This window comes from Lates calcarifer, linkage group LG1 (assembly GCF_001640805.2).
Source record: "Lates calcarifer isolate ASB-BC8 linkage group LG1, TLL_Latcal_v3, whole genome shotgun sequence".
Taxonomy (NCBI): Eukaryota; Metazoa; Chordata; class Actinopteri; family Centropomidae; genus Lates; species Lates calcarifer.
In genome coordinates, this window is record NC_066833.1 from 10,779,644 (window position 1) to 10,802,154 (window position 22,511).

General features: G+C 40.9%; 1 protein-coding gene across 1 annotated transcript in view; it reads right to left on the reverse strand.

Annotated features, from left to right (window-relative positions):
* The window catches only part of LOC108902825 (partitioning defective 3 homolog B-like), a 173,677-nt gene that overhangs the window by 53,065 nt on the left and 98,101 nt on the right, over positions 1–22,511 (reverse strand). Inside the window, 3 exon segments of the mRNA XM_051070118.1 lie at positions 11,817–12,188; positions 12,600–12,710; positions 21,463–21,691. Of these exon segments, the coding sequence (XP_050926075.1) occupies positions 11,817–12,188; positions 12,600–12,710; positions 21,463–21,691 (712 nt within the window).

A 22,511-nucleotide genomic window follows, 5' to 3' on the forward strand; every position in this document is an offset into this window, starting at 1 on the left:
TGCATCACAGCAGAAATGAACTGTATCACAAGGAGCAGCAGATGATACACACCTCATGCAAATATTCTCATGCACACACACACACTCACCCTCTGCTCTATTTTATTGACAGAGGAGCCTGGAAGAATAAATGTACACAACATTCATTTTATGCCCACAGATGCATGCCCACACATAAACACTCCTTAGTGCACACAAGCACAAAGGGTGCTTTATACGATTTATGACCCCACATAAAAGGAAGAGGGTGGGCTCAAGAAGAAATAAATATGATAAACACAGACGTACCTAACACAGCAGCACAAACACACATCCATGCAAACATTTCCATGACCACATACTGAGGAACCAGAGGAAGTTATTGATTGGTTTTAGAGAAACAAGCAAGCCATAAAAGAAGCAGAATTGTATGACTTCACTTTTAACTACCATTGTGGTCATTAAACACCACAAGCAATGGTTCATGTGGTAACGGCAAAATAGCAAGCTTTGTTCTGTGCTTGTGTGTGATACAATGGATGACTGTGTACCTAAAACCTGCCAATGCTTTTTCTTTAATTACCAAAAACTTTCACGTCAGGAGTAACTCCAGATGAGTATGTCATACACTTTGGAATATTACTGTTTGATTCTAAAGCCTAAAATAATAAGTCATGTTTAAGGCTTGCATGTTCAAAATAGAAGCAGAGGAGAACAAACTCTTTTTCTCTTTCTCTCTCTCAAGCGCACACACACCACACACACACACACACACACACACACACACACACACACACACACACACACACACAGGGGAAGATCAATCTCTTGCTCTTGCTCTGTCACACCAATAATAATTCTATAAATGTTTAAAATCAGAATCTGAAACTCGGCATAGCTGTTAATAATGCCACTATTAATAATTAAGAGTTCTGTTCCATTAATAACATGGCGAGATACGCCCTAAAATATATCAATGTCCACAGTAAAGGAATACGTCCTTGTCATTAAAGCCTATAAATATTTACAAGACTGGTTATAAGAGGTGCAATTTCTTTTTTTTTTTTTTAAGTTACACCTTTAAAATGTGTTTTCAGGCTTTCTTTAAATCAGGTTTGGGATCTTGCCATCTAAAAGCAAGACTCTGGTGTTGAGGGCAGGATGAAGAGCAACATGTGTTCATAGGCCATGTATATTTAACATTAATTTTTAATTACATAATGTGAGATCTGTCAAATCCTGTAGTAACACAATCCATTCAGGAAAAATGCACATGCAAGGGTTTTAATTCTCTGAAAGAGGTTTTATTTATTTAAACTTTAATGCTTGTGTTAAGTGTAAATACCTTGGAAAGGCATTATCAGCCTGGCTGACTGTAGGCTTGGCTTAATAAGATCATTAATAATTAAAAACCATGCAGAGTGATGTGGCAAATCCATTAGCAACACTGGTGCTGGTATACTGACAACACATTGATTTGTCATATGCACCTGAAGATCTACTGGCATTGGCATTTTCCCTCTATTGGAAAAATTAATTATGGACACAGACTGACAGGTGAAAAGATGGGTACTGTATAAAAGGACAGGCCATGCAGACGTCTGTTCTACAACAGATGATTCTGAGTTGAAATGTTTCATAAACCTGACAGAAAATGCCAGTGTAGTCTGCCACACAAGCAGCAACACACACATGTAAGTGCTCAGCTGCACACATACACAGATGGACAGCACACAAGTGATGTATAGCCTCCTCTTAGATGTGGCACAGGGGAAATATGCTACTCTGATTCTCGGCTCGGTCTGATTTATCTCATCTATGCACCTATGTGTACATGAGAATGTGTGTTGGTACGTGCACAGAAAAACGAGAGGCTAAATAATGCCAAAATAGAGTATAGTGACATCTCTTTCACGGATGAATTGGTATCAGAGGAAGTAAAATTGTATCTTATCTCCCAAATATTAGCATGTGTGTCCAAGAGAGACAGAGTGTGTGTGTCAGTCTTTTATTCTTGGAGGGAAGAAAAGGATAAAAATGTTACCCATTGGCAGAGCTGTTGACCTTCTTGAAAAAAAAAAAAAAAAAAAAAAAAAGCAAAGTAGTAAAGTCAGATTTCCTTTCATTAGTGCAAACACAAAGTCATGATAGCCATTTGGAAAAATCAATAAAGCTTGAAAACATAAACTGCAATTGATTAAAAAGCTTAAGAGATGGTACATACTGTATATAAATGGCTCCTTCACCCTTTTCAAGAAAGTAGGAAATCTGTGACTTTGCATCCTGCCGACGCTGATCAATGCAGCGAACAATAACTGTTTGAAGCTTGAAGCTTTAGAAATGTCAGAGTTAGGGATGACTGTCTCTACCCTTTAAGTGCAACAGTAAATGGACATTGACTTCCTATTTAAATGAGATGTAATAAGGCAGGGACCTTAAACTTGTTTACTCAAGGATACAAATTGCATGAATTAACTTAATTATACTCAATTCAGTTCAATACAACTTTAATATAATTCTTTATGCTGTTCCACAGGAGACAGAATTAATTAGTATTTTAACAATTTGAACTCATAATTGAACAGTCTAAAAAGTATTTTTGGCTGGTATCATCTCTCGGTAATGACGGGAGTCAAACCTCGGTCGATAACAGTGAGGGAGAACAACAGAGGAAATGAAGCTTAATATTGACTGATGATGACAAGAGGGAGTTGTAGTCTTTTTCTTTCCACAGGTCCACAAATGTGTGCTGGTCTGTGTGTGTTCTCCCTGGTGTCTAGTTGTAGAGTAGAGGATCGTTATCAGACCACAGCAACGGACACAGGTCAATGCATTATCTCTCCCTGTGTCTTGTGTCTCTGGTTCGCTCGGCTTCTTGTTGGATTGCACTGGATTGCTCGCAAGTAACAAAAACAACTTAATCAGTCAGAGTCATCGTGCATCATCTGGCAAAATGGATATGTGTTTTCTTCTTTACTGTGTATATTCTGTCATTTTGGCATTTCTGTGATGTATTCAATTTTCTTTTCACATTTTCCTTTACTGTGATCCATTTAGAGCAGTAAATATTCACAATTCTGCCTCTCCTTCTATTTCCAATTTCTCACACCTGCATTCAACCTTTTCTCACTCTCTCGCCTCTTCCTGCCCCCCACGGTTTGTGCAGGTAATCATCTCTGCTGTCATTTCCATCTCTCCTTCCCTCCCACTCCATCTTAATCTCTTCATCATCTGCTCATCTCCATCTCTCTCTGCCCTGCCTCCATTTTCCTCCCTCGTCTCGCCCTTCATCATCTTCCTCCTCCTAATCTCCCAGGCTTCTGCTTGGCTCTAATTAGCTGACGTCTCTACTAATGAAGTTTGACAACAAAAGATCACCAATTCTGGCAGGTGGGTCTGAGGGGGGAGAAAAAAAGAAAGACAGGGGCAGGAACAGGGGCAGAGAGGGTGAGTGAAAGAGAGACTGGGTAATACACTGTGGCTGTGTAAGTGGTGTGGGCACATATATGTGCTTGTCAGGTTGTTCCGTTGCTCTCTTTTCTCCAAGGGAGGCTAACAGGAAGTGACACGTGTTCTCCAAATGCAGCTAACAGGATATAACACTGCTCCTTACGTGGCACCGTTGAAGCAAGGGGAGTAATTAGCACACTATCGACTGCCATGACATCAATCAGACTAGCTGTCTAAATGCCTGCGTGTGCAAGAGAGACGCGCACATGGCAAAGGAGGCTGGCATCCTGTCGTCATGACAATCAGTGTGTGTGTGTGTGTGTATCTGTGTATGTTCATATTGTACAGACTGATAACTGTCTGGCATAACATTATTTAGACAAGCCTTCTTTGTGTGTGTGTGTTAGTGACAGACAGAGGGGAGGGAGCGCTACAGGTGGTAAACTGGCTGGCATAAAATCATGGAGACAGGCTGCCTGGCTCAACATTCCCCTTTGACTTTAACAGGCGTGAGTGTGTGGCAGGAGGCCTATTTGCCTAATGCCTCTGCCAACCACAATAGCTGCGGATGGCATCTTTGTAAAGCTGGATTTATACTTGACATAAGGGGTTAACGGCTGTCTCATCAGAGATACCTACAGCGTAGAGTTTGATTCATAATCCAGTGCTTATATTCAATTTGTTGATAGCACCACAGCCAAACCAGAGAGATGTACTGTACTGCACATAATCAGGTCTTACTGTGCTTCATTTATATTTCCCACTGCAATTCTGTTTTAATTCTTTTACTCACTTTGTGATAAAGAACAAAGATGGGAGAGTTCACCTTGTGTTTGTTTATGTTCTCTCATTCTCTGTGACAATCACTGCAAACTGCAGGTCTGCAACGGAGATGACTTTGCTTAATAAAAAGGAGACAATAACTGAACCTGCTTTGCGTTGTGTTCACTCTCAACTGTCTCTGTCTGCTGATTAACCAGCAGAGACCAGAGGCACACAAGCCAAAGAACTTGACTAAGAATCCTCATAAGGTTTGAGAAGCCACTCCTGCTGACCTTTACTTTAACATGGCCCCATCTCTTCAATGCTCTCGGTCGTGCTAATATAACAAATATTTGCTGGCTCTGTGGACTTGACCAGAGTAGTTTTATTAGATTAAATTAAGCAAACCCTTAATCATAATCCTCATGACCAGAATACTTTCTCCCAAACCTGAGTATAGTAATTTATCCTGACCTTTCCAAAAATGTGTTAGCTTAACCTTCACACATTAGCTTTACTTTTTCTTTAAAAAAAAGAAGGCATGGCGTTAACTTCAAGGTTATATGATGTGAACAGAAATGGGTAGCATTTATGTGCACGCATGCTGCTACGATGGAGAACTCACACCAAAAAATATCCATTCTCTCACACATGGTAAAACAGCAGAGCCACACCTGCAAAGAAACAAGTAATGCACTACATATGAAGCATAAAAATCTTTGCTAGTTAGGATCTGAGACATAGAACACACACACAAAACTGCAGAAAAACTGTGTGTGCATGTTGCTTAGCTACAGGTTCCCACTACTGAAATCCCAATCTAATTCAACTTTTCATTACAGATATGGGCATGAAAAGGGTACGAGATACAGTACAGGAACAACCACCATCTCTATAGAAAGAAAATAACATGAAATACGTACAAAGCTAATTGTGCCACGATTGCATATCTTTTGTGTCTTGAAACTTTCAGTGTGTTTGTGTGTCCTTTTAAGAGCCTGAGTGTATGTGCCCATGTGTCCTTTTACCGTGTACGTGCTCCAGCGCAGGCGGATGTCCTTTGCATGGAATTTATTTTTCATTGAGAACTACTTGTGCAAATACGAGAGGCGGAAATCATAAATGAGAGGAAGAGAGAGCAACAGGGGAAAGAGAGACCTAGAAAGGGTCTATTGAAGGAAAGAGAGCAAGGGGGAGGAAGGGATGGAGCGGACGAGTGCCTCTTGAGAGCTTTTCCTTATTAGCCGAGCTGAATCACGCGCTTTGAGTCCGGAAAACACACACTCTGGCCCTTTTCTCGTCTGCTAACCATCACTTGCCGGTCCCCTCCTCCCAAATACAACCTCTCTTCACATTCTCTGCTCTCAGCATCTCAGTTCAGTTTATCCCTTAATTTTTTCTACTTTCCCATCTCTTTTTTCAGTCTAATTTGCCCTTTCCGCCCTGGACATTCACTGACACCCCCCTTCACCCCCTGCATTCTCCTTGCATCTCCTCACCCCATCCACCTCTTTCCCCATTTCATCTGTTGAATTATCCCAAAACACCCACTTAGCTTCTCCTCCCCTCTGAATCCCTCGCTAACTCTTCTTTTCTCCTTTCACCCTCACAAGTTGGTCCACTTTTCTCATTCCTGCAATTATTTGGGTCTACTCGTCTCCTTTCAGCCCACAAAATTTGGACGCCATATTGTCTCCTCCAAATCATCCCCTTTGCTTTCACTTTTTTTGCTCTGACCCTCAACCATTTTCTTTATCCTCCCTTTCTTTTCCCTCACCTTTATCCTCCATTTTCACTACTCTGTATCCCTCTCTTCCTACCTTTAGAATTAAATCCACTCTGTTCCCTCAGCACTTCCACCCACTAATTTGTTCCTTTAGCTCCAAACTCATTCTGGGTCTTTCTTCTCCATACCTCTCTTCTGTTTCACCCCTTCCCCCCTCTCCTTCTCCTGTCTTCCCTTCCTCTCTATTTCTAATCCCACTTGACCTTCCAATTTACCTCGCTTTAGTTCCAAAACACTCTAAACTTCATCTCCACCATGGTCCTTGAATCTACCTGCTTCTTTCGGTTTTTCAGTCTGCTGAAAATTCCACATTTCTTTCCACTGAGTTTCCATAATAATGCCATTTTCTTACCTACATGAAGAAACAGAACTACAAATTACTGCTCCTGCTGCAGCAGCTTTTTAAGTGCATTTTATCTTCATGTAACCTTAGTTTTTCATTCACTAATGAGCTTTTCTTCGTGACTTATATTATTTGCTTTAATGCTTATTAGTGCCAAAATCATGTACCTACCCAGCACCACCAAAGATACACCCCCTCATACACAAACACACAAACACACACACGCCCAAAGCCCCCGCCCCACCAAGACTAATTACCTACAAGAAGAAAGTGATGGGGTAAACAGCACTCACACAGACCAACCTGGCACCCACTAAAGCTCCAGTCTACAGTGTGTGTGTGCGAGTCTGTGTGTGCATGTGGCACTCAATGAGCTGAGAGAATGTCTGATTAATTAACATGGAGGAAAGAAAGCCTCTCCAGTGACTGGCCAAGCAATGCTAAAAGCTCATCTCTCTTTCCTGCATGAACTCCCTCTATTTCACCATTTTGACTCTTAACACATGTTTTGGGAGAGTATGTTGTCAACGGTCATGTATTCTGTGAAATAAGGCAAGAATCATTTATATATTTATGCTTAAATATGTTAAAGCTGTGTAAATTCTATACCGTAAGCTTTTATGTGTCATTTCAACAGTCAAATACCAAAGAGCCTAAAAACCATTACACTGTGTCTTACACTGGGTAACACTAACAAGTATCTCACAGGAAATCTGTTGGATTGCTCTACAGAAGGAAGGAGTATTACTGTATGATATAAAGCAGTAAGAGGACGGCTGCGCTTCCAGCACAAACACAAAAAAACTTTTCTCAAAATGGCAGATGGTAGGACAAGAGAAAGCCAATGGCAAAATCACTTCCAACATGTTTATCCTCTTTAGTAAAGCTAACCCAAAACAAACACAAATGGACCAATATCGGGAAGGCAGAGGGAGGCAGAGCAGAAACTTTGTCTTTTTGGTAAATGGCAACACTGTTAACGATCCAGCAGAGGTTTGTTCAGCTTAATACAACAACTTCACTGGCATGGAATAGTAGCAACTGATATACTATTTTTTCTAGTTCCTACATATAAAAACATGACATTAAGTTTAGCATATTAAACATACAACAGTCACCTCAAACTACAGGCTCAAAATTGACCAAAGAGTTGAATTAATGCCTCTTTAACACAGCCTCCAAACAAGCAGATTTATAAGCAAAGACATTTTATAATCTGCATTTTAATTGTCTTAGCTAAAGAAGAGCTATGCTTTCTCCTTGCAAGATGTTAACCAAATGCACTCTAGACCTTTCTTTTTTTTCTTTATGTTTCTTTCTTTTTTATGTTATTTGCTCTCTACTTAGCTTTCACTCATGTGCAACAGTACCTCTCTCTTTCTCTCTCTCTCTCAAGCTCTCTCCACTCTGGTCTCTCCAGGCTGATTGTTTTCTAATTGGTGGAGTGCCAGAGGTCGTGGTTGTTATGGTAACCTGCAAGGGGCACTTGGAAGGGTTAGGTGGCGGTGGCGGTGGTTGGGTGAGGGTGGGAAGGGGCACCCACTCAAGAAAACCAAGGGCAGCACTCATTCAAGGCTTAGGTGGTCACTTCAGAAAATGGACCCTCTCTCTCTCCTCCTGTGTGTGTGTGTGTGTGTGTGTGTGTTTGACACCCTAACTACCTCAGTTTTGTACGTGCACGTGTGTGTGTGTGTGCACAAGAGGGAGAGGAAGGGTTCTTGTGAGAGGAAGGGAGGGAATGAGAAAGATAGTGTATAAGCGCATGTGTGTGTGTTTATGTGCAGGAGGTGGGCAAAGAACGCTGCTCTCCACTTGAAAATCTTCTGAGGAGCTCCTTTGCTTGGGTCCTTTTCTCTCCCACTTTGCTTTCCCTATGAAAGCCACTCAGGCCCTCACATCAGTCCATCTGTGTACTGACATGGAGGAGAGACGGAGGAGCTGCTGGAGGGTGGACACCGGGAGAATGACTGTATGTCCACAGAGAGCTGACAAAATTTGAAAAGTACGCTATTTTCACTATGAGTTTGAACTCCATCCGCACTTAGCTGGATTTTTGAGCCTGAATGAGTCAGCCTGTTGAAGTCTCTAATGTGGACAAATGTGAAGCCGATAATATAAGCCTGCTCTTGGGCTAAGTATCAATATAGGAGATCAATACAGGTATTATCATTACATTGTATTTATGTGCATTTTGGTAAATAAGTTTGGAATAATAAATTAAACAACATGAAAACACTGGTATGAATGTACATTACATACATACTCTTGGTATCAAAATGAGAGGGCTTGTTAGATCACCAGTCTCTGATAGTAAAGGATTCCAACATAGGAAATAATTTAATTTGAGAAAAGAGACAGGTAGAATAGAAACAGACAAGAGATAGAGAGAATATAGTGGAATATTTAGGGAGATGGATAATAAAATGCTGGTTTGTTTTTATGGGAGAGAGAATGAGTCTATTCTTCCTCTAAAAACATCCCTGCTTTTGTGTGTGTGTGTAGTCTTTACCAAATGTGCAGTGTCTGTGTTGAGTTTACTAAATGAGTCTGCATTAAACTCTGCCATGCATAAGGAATTGAGCTGGCTGTGCCCTTTAGAATTAAAGGTGCTGGGCTAGTTGAGAGGCAGACAGTGTGATATATCACTGTGCTGTGTGGTTAAATAACTGTCCTTCCATAATAGAGCTGTTTAAAGCAAACCACTGAAAAAAAAGGTCTCATAACACTCACATATACATACAAATACATGCTGAGCAATATAACTGACTATACTTTAAGAATTACATGCCACACACCACTGCCCTCAGCTGTCCGAAGAAACTGACCTGATGTTTGAACGCCTGCCATGATGGAACTGTTATGGAGGACTGTAAGCAACCTTACTGTGTATTTGAGCTTAAAAAAACATGCTAGTTTGCTTACATGCGGCCAACTATGTTCACAGGATCGCATAACTAAAGCACTGGTATTAGCTCTTATCATCAACATTGTTCTTTTAGAAGTCTCACTACCTGTTGCTCCTTTACCAAAGTTCGTCACAGCCTTGGACAGACTCAGGCATTAATGTCGATGGGGGCTTTTATGACGGCTTGTTGTTTGATGATGTGCTCTTTGTTGCACATGTATCAAAAAGACATCTGCAGGTATGAAAGCACAGTACAGTCTGCATTCATGAGCCTGTCTCAGTCCCAGAGTAACATTGCATAGGGGGCTTCTCAAATTTATGAGGGTGCACCAGCAGTTACAGACTGCATGGGCAAGCAAAGGCGATAAAAAATAAGTGATACAGAGTCAGCTCCACTGTGCCACTGTGTTGATGACCAGATATAAAAGGCAGGTAGCACTACTGAAACAAAACACATCATTTATATTCAGACAAATTGATTATTGATTTACTTTAAGTTACTGTTTTATAATGAAGATATTAAATTCGGCTGCCTCCTAAAAGTTCATCGGTCCAGAAGACCCCGGTTCAACTCACAAAATGTCAGTCAACTCCTCACACTTTTTTTGTTTCCTCACAGTACACACACTGAGCACTGCAGGAGCAACAGTGTGACAGGCAGTAAACTTTACAACCAAGCTTTGTCTTAAAATGACCAAATGAAGAAAATGAAAGGCAGAGCGACTCCAGACAGTGCGAAGCAGGGGAGAGCGACAAATTCCAAATCCCATGAAGTTTTTATTGGCCCCTGTCTGCCTGTCTTTGTGTGCCTGTCATTCACCAGTCATTCAAAATATCACAACCTCCACTGTTTAAACAAACTGCTTATTTGTTAAAGTGCACCTGTATGGACCTTAATCAATAACTAAGGGCAGTCAAATTATCAGCCAATGGCTTTGTTTCGTCACTTAAATCATCATCCAATTATTATCAAGCATGAGGCAGTAACTGTTTAATTGTTTGGCTTTTTGAGCCACTTAATATCCCATGAATGTTTACTAACAGACCACAGTCCATCTAAATCTTTTATTCAGTCTGCACACACACACACACATACACACACAACTTTGTACATTTGTGAGCGATATGCTGTTGGTGTTTTTGTCACTGCATTACTCTCACAGTGTATGTGTGTGTAAATCTGTGTGGCTCATTGCTTTGCTGAGGTGCTGATGGAATGGAGTCCTTAGCGATTTCGTTTATCTCCGTCTCCCACATGCACACCAGCTCTCGCCCTCCCTTGACGCACAGTAAGACAGAGTCACGTGCGCACAGACACCGCTGACACACTACCTTCTTTTTTTGGCACCATCGATTACTGTCAACCAATACCTGGACTTCCTTCTGTCTGCATCATCAGGTTTCAGGAAGTGATGATTATTGAACAGTGCTACTTGCCAAGGCTGCTGTGGCAATGAATATATGTTTCCAAAATCAAGACATTTTACAACTTGTTTAATTTCCTTTAAGGAATTTTAAGGAAATTTTTAGTAAATAAATATTGGATAAACTAAGTACACCTTCACTAAAAGCCTGGATCCATGGGACTCACTGATTTAGGATAAATACTTTTTAGAAGAACCTGGTATTGTGTTTCCATCCTGTCTTTAATTGGCTAAAACTTAAAGAAGTCTACCCTAAAAGTTAAGGTCAAAGGAGGCAGGACTTTGCATAATTAGACGCTATTATGCATGGAAGAAATTGTGCGAGAAAGACACAGTGTCAGAAAACATCTCTATGAAGCCTGCAACTGTCCATCAAAGAGGTTTACTTCCTCGGTTGAAGACAGGTACAGAAATGAGGTGGATGGCTGTGTGTTTGTGTGTGTGTGCGCATCTGTACTGGTTGATACAGTATATTCAAAAGTAAGTGAGCTGTGACTGACATAATAAAGGTAAAAAACATAAGAACTGTTGAGCTGAGAGGAACACACAGAGCCCTACAGTGATTTTTTTTTCCAACACCAAGACCCAGATACACACACACACACACACACACACACACATCTGTGGGCATCTGAGCACACATGTGCTTATACTGAAGCTCAAAGCAAGCACAAACAATTCAATCTTTTCTTTTTGTCTGTCTGTCTCTATCTCTCTTTTGCTCTCAAACACAAACACACACACACACACACACACTGGCCTGTGGCAGAAAAATTTGATTTAGACAGGAGCAGGTGAGAGAAATATGAAGCATCAGCAAGATAATATTGTACTGAGGGAGAGAATGGGCAAAAAGAAGGTGGATTTAAAAGGAGGGGCAGTGGGTTGTGGTGGGGAGTGGAGGGTATTTGTCAGTTTGTTGGGCACATCCTGTGTTTCACGGCCTGACACCAGGCTGACACCTGCCCTTGTGGTAGGTGAGCCCACATTATACCAACCCTGTTATCCTTTGGTGCTCAACCTGACCGGGAACCCAGGGGCTAACCTGGGAGCTTAGGTTCAGGAGGAGGCCCAGGTTAATGAGCATGTTTTAAGAAGTAAAAAGATCTTTCAGAATCTAAAAATTAATTTAAGAAAAAATGCAGAATATGCAGAAAGGTGCCTTACCTGTCATTGGCGGGTGAAGGAGCTGGAGGAGATGTAGATGCAGCTGCCCTTGGTTTATTGACCTTGGCATAAAGCCTATCAATGTGGTCATCATCAGGAGTGGCTCCAGGGTCATTAGCATGATTTCCATGCCCTGGAAAGCCAGACGGTGTTTGGGGAGAGGGGGCGTGGGTGTGCTGAATCGTACTGTAGGGAGGTGACTGAGACAGTGGCTGCGGCACTGAGCCCATATCTCTGTCCCTGAAGGATTGTATTCGGGCATAGTTGGGGTCTGTGTCATCATCCTCAACATCTGGATATGCGGACCTGCCACCGCCACCTTGCTGGTCTTTAGACCGGTGCTCTCGTAGCTCAGGATGCCCTGCCTCGATTCTGACAGACAAATGGAGAGCTAGTTCAAACTTTTACAAATATTACTGAATAGTACAGACTGAGTAACAGGGAAGAACTGGAGCAAATATTAATCTAACACCTATACCATGTTTGCATTTGCATGTTTATGCATGTTTGATTGTGTTATAGATGACTGACAGAGGCTAAGGGCGACGCAAGAGAGAAATCAGGGCACAGAGTAGAGAGAAAATAGAGGGAGTGGATAGAATGGAAAGAATGAAATGTAATTCAAGGAAAAGGTGCTAATGAAGCCACTTAAGTGGGTTCAATCAAAATGGTAAGTGAGCAATCATCTGTGATCGAGGAGGAAAATAAGACAAAACACAACAAAACTATACAGAATCTGAGTCTAAGCACAAAAAATCTCCTCATCTCCAGAAAGCTCTGCACCTTTGCCTCTCCTCTTTCATCCTCTCCAGCTCATGGTCGCTCAGAATGTCTGACTTCTGTCGCTGCAGAGCTGCTTTTGCCTCCTTCTTCTCCTCTTTTTTCTTCCCAAATCTGGACGGAGAGAAACAGTGATACAAACAGAAAAAGACGAGAGAGGTGGACATCAGAAACACTGACAAAGGGAGAGAAAAACATCATATCATAATAACTCTGTATGAAGATTTCTAACATCTTCGACATAATGTGGTACTGTGAAAGGTGGTGGGAGGGGCAAGCACCACAATAACACTGTATGGCTCTGTGATATGTGCGCGCACAGTGTTATAGTCACACAGTGTTATTTAGTGTGAGAGCTTCTGGCGCAGCCTGTGACTCACTGTCAGGACCAATAGAGTGCTGGTATGAATCATCTCTGCCTCTTTCTAACCCCTCACTCACAGACACATGCAAGCAAATACAAGAGGAAACACACACAAAAAGGTAAATCAAACTCAACATCTTGCTGCAACTTAAAAATGGCATGCCACTTCTAGCTAGTTGGTGCCCTTTCAAACTGGTAGAGGTAGATACCCATCACTGTAAGCAGCCGCTGTGGCTAAACACGACCCTTTAGCCTGCACTGCTGCTGCTAGACTTTTGCTAGCGCTGCCCTACAGTTAATGCCACATTAACTCACAAAGTCACATTTAAACTCTGCTTCATTTCTGCCTTTCTTTTCCACTGTCTCCTCTTGTCATTTGAGATCGAGGATTTTTTGACACCCCAGCAGCAGGATACGGTTAATTGAGACAGTCAAACCTGTTAAATAGTTAATATCTCCTGCCTGCAAACCATGACCTTATAACACACATCATGCTTTATTTATCTTGTGAATTTATTGATGTTACATCCTTTTGTCTTCACTTCTGCTGCCCGCTGCTGCTGCCATTTCTGAAGCATCACTACACCTGTTAGAACAACAATCATGGTTGTTTTGAAGTGAATGTGTTGTTTTAGCATGTGCATGTTTGTGCACTGGTGTAGAAAAAATGGAGTATGCATGAGCGCTGAGCTAATAAGTTTCACTGAAATGCTTAATGTGGACTGGGGGGGCACAGAAGCCTATTTACCACCCATAGAGGAGTTGGACTCAACGGGCAATGAAGGGCTACAACCGTGTGTGTGCGTTAACAGTGTGTGTGTGCATTTGCCTCACAGGGGACAAGCCTTGCTCTAATTACTGCTACCTACAGTGTTAGAGGCTTACCCTTTCCTTCAACTCTCTCCCATACCTTCATTTACCTCTCTTTCACCTCTATTCCTTCTTTCCCTTTCTTTCTGTTTTACCTCAGCTCTCTCCTTCTTTTCCCTCATTACCCTCACTTTCCTTCTCTCCATAGTTCACCTTGCCGTCACCCCTTCATCTCGTCGTCTCCTTTGCCACTTTTGCTCCTTTCCCCTTGCTATCAAACACTTAACCTCTACCATCCCCTCCTCTCCTCTCTTCTTTGCTGTCATCCCCATTTACTCTCTTGCCTCACAGTGTGGACTGATTACAACAAATAAGCAATCATTTGTATTTATAGAAGATTTACTTACAATTTTGTGGCAGAAATGTAAGGTGAAAGAACAGAGAGAGATAAGAACAGAGGAGAGAGCTGTACAAAGATAATGGACACCTACAGTATAATTAGGCCTACTCTCTCTCTCCAGATATACTCAGCAGGAGTGTCATCAGTTTTGTTGTATACCGAACAACAATTTTTAAAAAGTATGCGTGTTTTTGTGTGTGCACGTGGCCTTTTGTGAGCGAGGGAAGAAAAAACAGAAACAAAATGCTTCACACCTGAGACAGCTTCTAGAAATCGAGTGGTGGAATGACACGTGTGATATGGAAGAAGTGAACTTCGAAACTGTAACCTTAACAGCATATCATTCACACACACACACACACACACAGGCAGAATGTCCAGAACACATTTTTAAGTTACGACATTATCATTTGAGCATCGTTTCACAAGGAATATCAGAGTAAGAACAGCTGATTAGCAGCCAGTTAGGATGAATACATTACCTCCTGATCTGTCATCAGTGGGAACAGAATGATGACTCATGAATATTCATGACCTAACACCACAATCTGTATGGAAAGTCTATGGCTCACTCATTTGCATGTGAGAAAAATCTAATTACATATATATATGCATAGGTTTCTTAAAACATCCATCTGTGTAGGGAAAAGGTAGGAAGAAAAAGAGCAAAGATTCATTCAACCTTTCCGACCGAGGGTAAAAAGTTTTGTTAAGTAAAGAATTTACATTAAACAATATGTGCCACCACAAAATCTGTGACATATCTAACACATCCACATCAATTCTTACTGATAGAAACACAAGGCAAAATAAGACTACATAAGAGGATGATTAAACTCTCCTCACTCTGTTCCCAGCTAGTCCCTCTGAATATATTTATTAAACTGAACAAACAGCAGCAGGAACTGTAGAACACTCTCATCAGTGTCCATATTCCAAATCTTTCAAAAACTTTATGGCATATGCCCTTATTGCAGATCAGAGGGACTATTTGAGCCTGGCTGCTGTGTCATTTTGGGTTAAGCCTTAGCTAGATTTGCCAAAGACATGTGCAGGTTAGAGTTGCTAAAAGAGCCTTAACCAAAAATCCAACCCTACACCGACAGCATTCTGACCTAACACTGGCCAGCATGACACAACCTGGTAGAACATCAGGAGGTCTAAAACTAAAACTGGTCCTAATGATTAACACCTACGAACCCACACACGTACGTTCACATGTACACAGACGTGCTATTTGGCATGGTGAACAGTGAGCAGAGGGCTGTTTCACACTTGTGCCTCCGAATAATCCATGAGGTGTAAACCCACAGACGAACGAATAGAAAATGAGAACAAACATCTGTGACTCTCACTTCACCTATTCTTTCTATTCTTCTGCTCTTCTCTCACTCCCTCCCTCTGCCACTCCTTAGACACGCCTCCCTTTGCTATCATTGGCAAATGGATCCCTGAGGGAATGGGTGATTGACAACTGTGCTACGATAATGAGCTCACGCATGCGTACACACACACACACACACACACACACACACATACACACAAGTGACTGGCAGGCACGACAACAGTCAGTGACACACCAATGACTTCCTGTCATGATGTTTGATTGGCAGCTGGTGGGTCCTTCCCCTCTTTCAAGCATGTGCTCTCTAATTATGAAACAATGACAGGCAATGTCTGGTCAGGAGACAGGTTTTTTTTCCTGCATAAAGGGCTTGAAACCGCCCCCTTTTTAACAAATTTTGCCTCGTCTTTACCAAAACCAGACCACATTGGTTGAAAAGATAAGCCAGCAGAGTGATATACTGGATAAGCAAAAGTAATCTAAAATCCACAAGATACTCATTGAAAATATTCAGATTTTGTGACATCCTACACATTGTTACATTGCTCCACAGGGTTAAATATTGTTGCGGCTGTCCTGAATGTCTTAAATAAATAAATAAAGCATACAGATCTGATTTTCTGGGGAGATTTAGACTTGATAATACTCTAAGAATCACATAATTTACTTGAGACAGGCACAGAGTCAGATAGTGTTTCCTTGTTGAGTTCCAAACTAAATAAAAAATATTAATAATATTAATCCAAACACCTGCCCTCATACACAATTTCCATCTAATCTGACTTTTACCCAGAAACACGCTCACACTATTTACAAATGATTTTAATAAAATGGGGAGCTCCACCAATCACAAAGTCTCCTGCAAATGATAGGGACTGCAGCAACCAAGTAAGTCCATTTTCTACCATCAAACCTTTCATCTACACACAACGCGTGCACATTCAAACACACAAAGGCATACAGTATGGCTAATAGGCCTAGCATGGAGCTCAACCATAACAGATCCAACAATGGGGCTAGTCAGTCCTAATGGGCCTCACCATTGAGATGGGCTAATAGTCCCAACAATGGAGCATTTAAGTCTAACAGAGGTGCTGCATTATGACCAGCTGAAGAGAAGAGAGAGAGGGAAAGAGAAGGAAAAAAGGGGCATGTATGGGGCAGAGTGTAATTATAGTCATCAGTAAGAGGTAAAGAAAGAAAGCAGACTTAATGCACAAAAAGACAGATGGTAGTCTAACTGAAAACCTTAATGTTCTTTTTTAGTTTTTGGTTTGTTGCTGCAATTTTTATGTTACTCTTTTGAGTTGAAAGTTTGGCCAAGGTAAAAAATGTTCTTATGAAAGTAGATTATTCAGCTGACAGTCAGCAAACATATATACACACACATACACATACCAAACAGAGCAACGGGTCTAGATGGACGTGAGGACAGCAGTGCATGATTAGAACCAGGCAGGCAACCACGCATTTATTATCATAGATTCTCATAAATTCACACCTTTAAATCTGAAAATGAACAGCATGCACACATACTTTACAACACACAACAGCAGTCACATAAACATGATGCACTGGCAACAGCAGCGCCTGTCCCACTCTCTGGTTCTGGTAGACCTTGTTCTCTTCCAATCTCACCTAATAGATTACCATATTTCCATTTGTACTGTCTCCCTCCCTCTTTCACAGCCAGCCACATTCACAGATGACAGAACAGCTCAAGAACCATACTCTCAGCCCATGGTATGTATGTATGTTATGTTCGTAGACCATTAAGTAATGGTTGTAGGTATGTATGTGTGCGTGCGCAATATGAATGTTCAGGGGCACGGGATCTGTTTGAATATCAAGCATAACTGAGCAAGAAGGAGAAGAGATACACAGATCAGAGAGGAACAAAGGGTCACACAACTGCAGTTAATTTGGAGAGAATACACACAAACACACACAAACACACTCAGGGTGTCTGAGGAAGATTCACAGCGGCCACGTGCCAACTATATGACAACCATCTGACTGTGTGACCAATCATGTTTTATCACCACATGAATATTCATAATACGAGAATGGTTACGACTGAGCGCTCGCACAGACACACACAGACGCAGACATACACACAGATGATTGGCACATCTGATTGGCAGGTGGCAGCAGTTCAGATGACAGAGCCAGCGGTCCACTTTAGAGGGCATTTACAACAAACATTCAGTCTGACTTCAATATCTTGGTTAACAGTGTGAATGAAAAACAGTAATTACATTAAACTTTTCTACACGGCTACACCCTCTCTTCATTTAAGTAAAAAAATAAATTGCAGTAATTCAGCCTTTTTGGCAATTTCAGTTTAATTTGTGAGAGCCAGTGAAGAGAGTTCCTCTTTAAGAGAGAAACTCACAATGGGAACATTCAGATTTGTCTTTTCAACAGGTGACAGGATAGAAATATAATGTAGTAGTTGATAAACAGATCTTTTGCGTTACAACAGGTGATAAACATTAAAATTTACTCCTGTAAAACCAGAAGCTTTGGAGAAAGGTTGGGCATCCCATACCAATCTCTCCCCCAGACCATTAGGCCAATCAAAGCTGGCCTTAGATGAATGTGACAAATCAGCAGCTTGGCTTAGATTGAACTGCACTGAATAGCAACAATTTGCCTTCTCAGACTACCACCATTACATGTAATCAAATGCAGATAGGGAGCCGGAGCTTAAGAGAGCAGACAGAGAGGAAAAATTGAAATGATGCTGAGATTAAGGGGGGGTGGGGGTGGGGGTGGGAGAGAGGGAGAGAGGTTGTAGAAATATGACTAGAAAGAGGGAAAGGAGAGAAAAGGTTGAGATAATCACTGGGCTCTAATCAAGACCCTCTTATGGTGATGAGAGATGGGGTGTAGAGAAAAGGTTTAAATATATCCTTGGGTGTATTATATGGTTTCTTAAGGCACTTAAGGCAAGAAGTGATGGGGAACCGGTGGTTAGATGACAGGGTGGATGGAGAGATGGGAGCACAGAGGGAAGGCTTGGTGCGATTAAACTGGAGATATTCTTGGGTGTGCTGCGTAGGCTGTCCACACCGTAATCAACCAGAGTGGTAGATAGATGGAAGAGAGATGGATGTACACAGAAAGAAGGTATTTGACATAACCTCCCCTGAACTTTGAGGCACTTAAAAAATTACTAAGATGGTAAGACGGAGTGATGGAGTGAGGGAAGTGGGGAAAAAAGATAACTTTAGGTGTGTTAGGTAGTGGCTTAGGGCTGTAAAGGAGAAATGGATTGTGGGACAGATGCAGGCAGAGAAGGAATACAAATAAAACCAAAGAAGGAGTTGTGGTTTTGTGATCATTAAATTTGAAATTTAAATTGACACTGGATGAACAAGCTGGCAATTACATTATTTTTATAGCATAAACAGCTTTATTGGCATTTACCTCACTATATGAATCAGACTATATCAACACCATCTCCACCCTCCACCTCAGCACTCTAAGCTTCTGCTGCATCTGTTGCTCCATCCGGCTTAGCTCTCCCTCCTGTGCTGCACACAGGCAGCAGTGGCTGGTATGCTATAAATAAGCTGTACTTTCTGTTGCATACACATAATCTCTTATTCATTTCCTTTTAAGGTTGTTTAGAGACTCTTACTACATGCATAATATAAATAATATAAATGGATGGACGTGATAACTTCACCATATCTAAAATATGTATTATATACTGTAACTTGTTTGTAATAGCCTTTATTTATTTTTAATTTTAATCCTCTGCTCGACAGATCCTGCCAGTGGAAATGAGTGGCTGGATAATCTCAACCTGCAAGTCTGCAAAAGTCTAACTACTAACAATACAAGGCTATTTCAGTTCAACCGTTACATACAGTTAGTGTTTGTGTTTTTAACTTGTTCATTCACTATCTGCTAAACAAGCTCCATACGTCTGTGTAAAACAAACTGGTGTTGTGAGTGAAGAGAGGACAGCGGGTTAACTGCAGGCACAGCAGTTCTGCAAGTTTATATTGTGTTTGATCGACAGGTGTTTGATGAACTGCTCATACTGCCTCCCTCACTGACGGATTTTGGTGCACTAATGGATAATGAACAGTGTTGTTGTTGACTCAAGTAAAATGTAACTTCAGGCCTGTTTCTTGTGTGTGCAGAGCTCAGCATCGCCCTCCAGCAAGAGAGCTAAAATCACCTCTCAGAACCAGGTTTTACATTTTAAGCTTTAAGTGAATTGTGCATGCCTAATCATACAGTCACTCTAAGTGCCTCGGTCAAAGTAATGGACGGCTGAAGTGTGGCTAAAGCAAATTTTTTGGGATTGAGTTACAAGACTAAATTTCCAGTAGTTCAGATGAAAGTAAATGGTAAGTTATAAAACTTACTGCTGTTGCCATGCAGACCTGCTGCTAAGACGTCTGCTGCCAATGCAATAAAATGGAAACTGTGGAAAAAAACTCAACAGAAAAATGTCTTTGAGGGCACTTATCTTAGAAAATGATCCGTTTGTATTTTTTTTTTTTTACTTTTTGATGAAATATATTGCTAGTAAGGTCCATGGAGGTCTTTTTGGGTGAACTGACCTTTTACAAAGTTTGAACTACCAGGGACTTTCTTCCATGTTGCAAAGTTTATCTTTCCTTTGAGGTCTGAAGAATTGCATAATAAAGCTAAATGCTGCATTTCAAAAATTCAGGCCATGTAATAAACTACCACTGATACTCTTTTTGTTTTTACATACAACTCAAAGGCACATCCTGTGTGATGATGGGTTGACATGCCTATGGGCTGACACCTCAGGAAGTGATAAAGTCAGAGGCACAGAAGATCTGACAAGCAACTAAAAGGGACAAAAAATAAGTGATTGAGGAAAAGGAACATACTGTACTAGGCAGTACACATCACATGCTGTGGCTCTATATATCTGCATATTCGTTGAATTTTCTTATCTTTGTGTATAAAGTTGAACTGACATAATTATCAACAGCCTTCGGTACAAAGAGCCATTTACCCTCAACTGCATGACAGAGGCGGCACTTTAACTTCAAGGTGGAAAGAAGTAGAGGAAAAAGGTGGTTATTTTCAAAGAGAAAGCACTGAACCTATTCAATTAGGTAACATTAGTGCATATTAGTCTAATTACCCAATATTTCACTTTAAATAACCTGCAATTCTGAGATAATCACTGTGATAAAATGTGAAGTGTTTTCCTGTGTTCTGGTTCACACAGACTGCTTTTGTAAGTGTATTTTCAAAGACTGTGGCTTTATTTTGTAGTTCAAATTGCATGCAAGTGTTTTTCTTAAGATCTGTATCTTTGAAATGGTCATGTGAAATCTCATTACAGAAATAACTACGGTGAAAAAAAAAACAGAATATTAGGTAGGTATTATGGAAGAAAGTGCAAACTGTTCATTGAAAGACTCTGCCCCATTCACACTGTGTGCATACCTATGTCCTATTCACACTGGAAGATATGGTGTTTAAGTTAATCACATCAAATAGTTCTGACAGATAATTTTCAGGACCTCTTAAGGAAACTGGGGCACCACTCTTACAGTGCTCTTTGTGTGCCTGTGAGCATGTGATAGTGTTTCATGAGGAGGAAAAAGACCTCAGTGTTCCTGTTTAAGGGATATTTTTCGTTACGAATGCATGAGGTGTACAGAGATTGCGCCAGTTTGTTTGCTTAATGATGGAAAAATGTATATGTGCTTTATTTGTGGATGGCAGACTCCACATATATGATTTCCTGATATCAAACAAAGACAGCATTTTTGTCAGTTACTCAGTGGCTGTTGCAATGATACAAACTGTGACCTGATGTTAAGGACAGGTCAACTAACATCAGGCTGAAGATGTTTACAGTTTACAGTTGCCACACAAATAAACAAATACATTTTTGAGTTAAAAAATAATCATCTCCACTTCTTTCACAGTTACTCACCTCAGAAGGCCAAATCCTATTTTCTTGCTCTTCTTCTCTGTCTCTTCAGGCTCCTCTGCTTTCTTTTTCTCTTTCTCTTTTCCCTTCCCCTTGTTCTTTTCTTTCTTCTTTGTTTTTGCTTTCTTTTTCTTGTCTTTTTTGCCTTTCTCCTCTATCTGATCCCCGACTCCCTGGCGGGACGAACTACTTGCAGGAGTGTCACGGCCTGAACTCGGCTCCGAACCGTCATCTGGAGGGAATGAAGGAAGAAAGATAAAGATTAAAATAAGTGGGGGAAGAACAGCGTAAAGTAAAAGTGGTAGTGAAATAAAAGAACTAAAATTGATTTTTTTTCACTTCCATTATTTTCTTAGATTTAAATCAATAAAACAAAAACAGACAAAAAATGATTTGTGTGCCTATTTAGACATGAACAGTCCACAAACACACAGGCACATGATTCTTAACTTTCTCTACTGCCCAAGCAGATTTATTAACTTTACAGTGAATTAATTAACTGTTAGAAGTAAGAAAGCCAAAATGTTCAAAGTGTAAACTGTGATGTCTCATTACTTCTTCAACAGACTGGAGGTCTGGCCTTGAATAACAATGATCTCTGACACACACACACACACACACACACACCACACACCACACACACACACAACCACTTGTCAGATTTTATAAGATAACCAAATTAAATTACTTACCTCAACTGAGATTTACCTTTGTGTGGATATTCACTTCACCCTTAATTACAAGGACTGTCTTCCAACAGAATGGAAATAATTGTGTGTGTATGTATGTATGTCTGTGTGTGTGTGTGTGTGTGTGTGTGTGTGTGTGTGTGTGTGTGTGTGTGTGTGTGTGTGTGTGCATTATTGCCTGCAGATCCACAGCCTCATGCTTGTATCAGGCCTTGTTAGCCTTCCCACAGGGAGTTAGAAACTGAACGTGACCAGTGCTGCTACAGCTGTGATGTTTAAATAAATTTTGCTGTTGTTAAACTGTGTATGTATATTTTTAAACAGTTCTTAAAATCAGCAAGCTTCATTTACAAATGTTTTATC